The following is a 7,015-nucleotide window of genomic DNA, read 5'->3' as shown; positions in this document are numbered from 1 at the left end:
ATGTTCTCATCTTAAATAAAATATGTGGATACTCATGTCTGTAAATGTTATGCTTTACTCCCAAGCTGCCCCCATTGTCCTCCGTGGTGTGGGAGTGGAAAAGAAGTGACAACTCGATCTCAAGACTGCTTGCTTTTTTTTTAATTTAGAAAACTGAGCTGGGTAATGCATTCTCTTTGATTAGAACTCGGTAAGGTGTTTAAGATAATACTCATGTTCTCAATTGTTATACCAATGATAAGGATCTTAGTATTTTAATTTTGTAATAATGTAAATAAAATGTGTTCCGTCCCTCCACTCTACCCCCAGCAGAAGAAATAGACACAACCAAAATGTTACTAAGGTATAATATCAGAATGCATATTTGAGATAAATATTGAGAAATGTGCGAAGATACTTCTTTTAGTGCTGGGCAAAAAAACACTTGACATAGTCATGCCAGCACTGTAGTGGGTTCTAACAAGCCTAGATTTGGTACTTCTGGAGATCTACCACACACACACACACACACACACACACACACACACACACACACACAGTATTAGATCACTTTATTAACACTTGAACAATCTGAAATACTTAACTTGGAGACAATCCATACCCTCAGGAATGTCTGTCTACTTGTCACTGAAGCTGGACTCAGTGGTTCCCAGCAGGTGGTCCACAGACCCTCAGGGGTCCGCGAGCTATGCCAGAGGAGTCCGCAAGATGCTATTAGAATAAAAAATGTTTCGTATGATAATAGATTTTTTTTTGTTTTGTCCACTTCCTGCGTGAGCAGAGATTTAGCAAACACTAACTTCTGCGTCTAGTGTCTTCCTAGAGCCAACTGACACTAGCACACTCTAGGGCAAAACTAGAATTAGATAGAGGCAAATCGTTCTGTTTTATGCTGTTAGACTGCGTGTGCTGCCTCTTTACAGCTGCCAACTGTCAGTCACTTTACACAGAAACTTGCATTTCAGACAAAACATGGCCATTGTTAATTCATTGCCAGTGCTTTCACAGATCGTGTTGTTTAAATATTCAATATTCTGTATTAAAACTGTAGTGTTTGTAAAGCGTTGTTTTTCATGGAAGCTACTGTTCGCGTAGTTAAAAATGGACCGTTGGTTAAAAAGTGGTTCGTTAAAACAAGAAAGTCCTACATATGAAGAGGAAGATAATGCATTTGATGTTCAAGCAAGTAAGTCAGTGACTCTCAAGCTCAGCTTGTTGCTAAATGTGGGAAAAACCACAAAATTGCTGAGGAACAAGTACTGCCATCAGCAATAATACTTTGCAAGAATGTTAGGTGATGCAGCTGCCAAGGTAGTAGGAACTATCCCACTCTCAAATAATACTGTTCAAAGATGAATTACTGATATGGCAGTTAACACCGAAGAAACATTGGTGGCTAGACTTTGCATGAGTGACATGTACGCTCTACAATTGGATGAAAGTACAGACAAATAAAAGCTATGATGTTGGTTTTCGCACAATTCTTATGGGTGTACCAAGTGTTCAAAGATTTTCTTTTTCATGGAAACTACTGCATACAACAGCAGACAATATTTTTACTCCATTAGATAATCATCTCAAATAACACGATGTCGCCTGGGAAAAATGTGTAGGCTTGTCGATGGATGGAGCAAAGTCGATGGCTGGCAAAAAAAAACAGGACTTCTAGCTCGTGTCAAAGCATTAGTCCCCGAGGTGAAATGGTCTCACTGTTGTATCCATCGTGAAGCCTTAGTAACCAAAAGATTGCCTGAACCTTTGCTAAAGATACTAATGAAGTAGTTCAAATCATCAACGACATTAAAACTCGACATCTGTAATCCAGATTATTTTCTTTGTCGTGTAAAGAGATCAGCAGTGAGCATGAGCAACTTCTTATTCATATGGAAGTAAGATGGCTTTCTCGAGGTCGGATCTTGTTGAGATTCTTGAACTTAGAGACGAGGTTTGTGTCTTCCTTCTTGACACAAAGTATGCGGATTTTCTCACTAACTTTTCTTAGCTTTGCTCAGTTGTGTACTTAGCTGACATGTTTGAACACTTGAATGTGTTAAACTTTAGTTTACAAGGAGAAAATGTGGACATGTTCAAAGTTGTGGATAAATGGTAAAAAAGTGCCAGATCTGGGTGTCAAGGATAGAAAACGAGTCACTAACTAACTTTTCTACTTCAAAACAATTCGTGGAGTTGTCAGAGGAGAGTTTGCCTGATCAGATCAAGATCAATGTAGCCGAGCATCTACACAGCCTAGCCACCACTTTTAGGGAGTATTTCCCTGACGACAGTTGTATTCGAAATCCCTTCAGCTGTGAAGAAATAGACAAAATCCAAGGCCTCACTGAAGAAGAGCAAGATCAAATTGTGGATCTGTCCAGCTGTGGTACGATGATAAACATTTTCATCGGTGATAAAATTACTGACTTCTGGGTATCAGCATGCAAAGACTACAAGAAACTTGGAGATAGGGCAACGAAAAAGATCCTTCCATTTGCAACCACATATCGGTGTGAGCAAGCATTTTCTTCCATGGGTTTCATGAAAAACAAATATAGGAATCGGCTCGACGTGTGGTCGGATTTCAGAGTGAAAGTTTAAAGTTTGGAGCCTAGTATTTCAGAAATAATGGACTCAAAGGTCAGGTTGAACTCATCTCATTAAGAACTGAAAATTAAAACTAACTGTATACTGATGGAGTACTCTGTTAAAACTATATTTATTTCAAATAAATAATTCCTTTTATGAATTTAGTGTTTTCTTATTTTTCACACACGTCGTCTCAATGCAATCTCTAGTACACTTGAAAGACCAATACACTCAGTTTAATTTTTTCCTGTCATTTTCAGTTCATACTCAATTTATATATATTTTTAAGGAGTTTGTTATACCAAACACCCAGATTTGAAGACAAAGATTTTGAGCAATAATCAAAAATTTAACAATAACAATGATGGCTAAATTGAAAAAAAGTTTTAAGCTCAATATTTTTTCAATAATGAATATGTCAGTGTTTTTTTCTAAGTACTAAAAATAGAAAACATATAAAAAGACTTAATTTGGCTTTTATGGTACTTGATACTGTGATATGACAAAGTACCAATCATGCTCGATGAGGGGTGTCCTTGAGAAAATTTTGTTGGGTACCCCTGCAGTAACTTATCATTCGATACAATACAGACTGATACTCACTTCTTTCAGTGTACAATTGACTATTAAGTAAGTTGCTGGATCTGAAATAAGACAATGCTGTTACCTTAGGCGATGATTAGTGTTGGGCTGAGTGGCACCACACACTGATGTAAGTACTCTTGCAGCAGCAGTGGATGGAACATCTTGAGGGAATGTCTATGCTGATGTCTCTCATTCATCACAGCATCTGGCAGCGGCTGTTCTTAGTTGTGGTTTTGTTGTGAGGTACCAACTTCAGCATGGGAAAAACACCACACCTTTTATCTTATTTTAGAATAAAACCTTCAATGTTGTTGGATGTGCTGCACCATTTGCAATAAACAAGCCTCTCCTCTGCCTCAAGCTGAATGTTTACATGAGCTCACTGTTTAGCAGTTGAAACTATTCCTTAACACATTATCTATGGATGTACATGCTGTAGTTCACTAAGGAAATTGCACTGATATGGCAGATAAGCCTATCCTAGAATAAGAATTGTTTTTAGATAATCTATAGCAGGCTGTTCCAATCCTGGGGAGCTCTCATCAGCTTGCCCATGGGCAGGTACTGCTAGTATAGGCTAACCACCAGATAGATCCATTGCGTGCGTTCTGTGTGTGTGCGCGCAAGCCACTGTCCACGAGGGCGAGCCCAGGGAAGTAAGGAGTGCATACTCTAGCCTGTCTGTTTGACTTCCTGATGTAGCCCGTGGTTGCCTCACTGGAACAGCCAAGTCTATAGGGCAAAGTTCAGCAGTACAAAACATTTGTGAAAACTTCTACAAGGGCAGATTTACACATTTTTAAGTATTGCTGCAGCCTCTGCATCATCCAGTTAGGTATACTGATTAGTTACTGGATGGTAAGGTGGTCTTGGGTCTATTCTTGACAACCTGCCAGTGTTAAACATTTAAGCTCAGTACAAAGGAAAGTGTGAGATGGAATCTAAGACAGCACTCCCACTTTCTGGAAGAAAATTTGTAGTAGAGCTCAGTGATGTTGATGTCTTGCCTTAGCGACTCGATATAAGTCTTGCTCTCCTTCATGTGTGTCAAGTTTTGCGTATAGATCAGCATGACGTGAGGATTTGGTTGCTGCTATAGCCTGTTTTGCATCTCTTTGGGCTGTTCTGTATGAATTCCATTGCTCCTGTGTTTTATCTGAAACTCATGACCCAATCTTTTCTTTATGTGTACCACATCTTTGATGGTGTCATTCCAAAGCCACGCATCTCTATAGGTCCGTCGTCGTCCTGGTTGTGTTGTCCCAAGAATTGCATGTGCAGTTTCGTGAGCAGACTCTTTCACTTTCTCCCAGCTTTCTTCAACTGTGGTAATTGGTGGCAAAGTAATTTGGGCTATGATGTCGGCTTCCTTATCCTTGAATTTCCACCATTTGATTCTTGCAGGTCCTGTGTGATCTTCGTGCTTGTTTGTTGGCAACTTGATTCGTAGCTTACAGATCAATGAATGGTGTTGCATCACAACTGTTTTGTAGGGGATGACTTTTACATCAAGTACATCTTTGAGATCACAGCATCTCACGGGAATGTAGTTGACCTGCGTGGTGTTAGTGCCACTGTAATACGTGATTAAATGTGAGTCACGCTTTTTGAACCATGTGTTCGCAATTGCCAGGTTATGAGCTTCTGAGAAATCGAGGATACGCTGACCGTTCTCATTCTTTTCTCTGAACCCATACCCACCGTGAGCAGTATGTTCTTCCTTTCTGCACCCTATGTGCCCATTCAGATCACCAGCTGTGATGATGTAATCTTCTGGGGGCACTTCAGGAGTCTTTGCATCAAGCATCCTCCAAAAGGCATCCTTGATGGAAGTTGCTTGGCCAGTTTTTGGAGTGTAGGCACTGAAAATGTGGATTTCTCTGCTGTCTGTGATGTACACAATCTTCATCAGGCGATCATCATATCTTTGCACTTCAGAGATATTACCATCAAACTTGGATGACACTACAATGCCATTGTCATTAGTGGTTCCGCGTGTGCCCTTATACATCAGCTTGTAACTGCATCCAGTGTCATACAATTTGTTTCCACTCCACCATGTTTCTTGCACTGCACAGATGTCTATACATCGGATTTCAAGGGCTTTAGGTAGTCCGCTGTACTGTCCAGTCATGGTGCCGACGTTGAGTGCTGCAAGACGGGATGTGAGGGCTAGCTTGTTTAGCCATCGCCGCCCGTGCGACGGTAATCCTTGCATATTTTTCACACTGACTGGGCCATGCGAATACGCATCACCTACGGGGGTGCCCTAGCCTTTGTTCCGGATCCAGAAGACAATTTTTCCATAAACATGTGACAGAATTTTTATGGTCAACTCATCACATAGCCTGTCACCAAGCATTTTAGAGCTACTGCCAGCAGGAGGAAAGGCTGTTCCTGACATGGAGAACAGACGCCTGATGCAGCCACTCCTAACATGGAGTACAGATGCTGCTGAAGTACTTCGACCTTCTTCGCTGTTGGGTCTTCAGGCCTCATCCGCCGTTGAAGGTGTTGACTAACTTCAAGAGAAATGGAAAGAGAAAAAATTCCGACAGTCGAAGAATGAGCTATCAGAAGCACTAGGGCAAGGGCCAAGAAAGACAGAAATGAAAGACTCCCTAGGCCTCGGATGCCCTAATACCGTCAGGGTCAGAAGTGGGCAAGAGTTGACAGAGGGTGGAGCGACAGGAAAGAAAACAGGAGGGGCCTGACACAAGTTAAGTGGAAGCAATGCCAGGCCCAGCTTGAGGTCCTGTGCTCACAATGCCTGAGTAAAATTAATACATGGTCACAGTCTAATATATACAGTCGTGACACTCTCGCTGATTTTTGTTATACACAGCGATAACAGCGCCCCAAGTGGTGGAGAAGCTACGCTTCTGAATACGGTATTCAGTAAATGTAAACAGTATCGTTTATATTCATTTTTAAGATTGTTTTTATGAAAGGCAGCATATGTAGTGCAATAAATTGCAGTAATAATAGGAAGAAGACACCACATTTGTCATTCTTCAGGTTTCCTAAGGACCCTGAGAGGTATGAACCATCACAGTAGAGCGCTCTTTATGTACGATTTTTTTCTAAACTGTATTGAAGTACTGAATTTGTTTTTCTTATTTAGGAGCAAGAAATGGTTAATAAATAGTAGAAGACAGAACCTGCGAGATGGAAAGATGAAACTATATTATTTGCACTTAATTCGTTGTATTATAGTACTCAGGCATACAGTTTTTTATCACACTATTTTAGCCTTCCATCAGTACGTACCTTATAAAAGTATGTGGAAGATATACAATTAAATTGTGGGATAAATAATAACATATTTCATCTTTTAAAGCAGAAAGTGCAGCAGTTACCAGAAACTGATATAATTGTTAATTTGTCTATGGCTGAGATGTCAATAATGGAAAATTTGATATATGACAGCTCTTGGGATCGTGTTATTGGATTTGAAGACATGGGTTTCATATGTACATCTGTGGTTGCCAATACTGCATTAGTTATAATGATTAACGGCATCTTCTCAAATTTTAAACAGCCATTAGTATATTATTTCTCCAAAGGACCAGTAGGAGCCACCATCTGACGCGCATATTTTTTGAAGTTGTCAAAAAACTCACAGAGATTGGTTTGGTTGTAAAAACATGTGTGACTGACTAAGGCTCGAATTTTGTGGAGTGGAGGCACAGACTGGGTATCACACCAGTTAATCCATGCTTAGTACATGAAGGGAGTAAGATCTACTTTTTTTATGACACCTCACACTTGATAAAAAGCATACGTAATAATTTATTCAGGTATAACATTATCCACACAACAGATGAAGGAGGGATTGGCACTGCTT

General features: G+C 40.1%; 1 protein-coding gene across 1 annotated transcript; it reads right to left on the bottom strand.

Moving 5' to 3' along the window:
• Window positions 1–4,261: 4,261 nt before the first annotated feature.
• Window positions 4,262–5,302, bottom strand: LOC124616481 (craniofacial development protein 2-like). The gene has a single exon (XM_047144791.1). The coding sequence runs from the start codon at window positions 5,300–5,302 to the stop codon at window positions 4,262–4,264; it is 1,041 nt and encodes a 346-aa protein (XP_047000747.1).
• Between the last annotated feature and the right edge of the window lie 1,713 nt (window positions 5,303–7,015).

Source organism: Schistocerca americana, chromosome 5, assembly GCF_021461395.2.
Source record: "Schistocerca americana isolate TAMUIC-IGC-003095 chromosome 5, iqSchAmer2.1, whole genome shotgun sequence".
In the NCBI taxonomy this organism is placed as follows: Eukaryota; Metazoa; Arthropoda; class Insecta; order Orthoptera; family Acrididae; genus Schistocerca; species Schistocerca americana.
The sequence above is the reverse complement of the archived record's forward strand: the minus strand, read 5'-3'. Positions and strand labels throughout refer to the sequence as shown.

What these genes read in the sequence shown, in the direction of transcription:
- LOC124616481 (XM_047144791.1), bottom strand. Translation starts at nt 5,302, where the DNA reads ATGACTGGACAGTACAGCGGACTACCTAAAGCCCTTGAAATCCGATGT.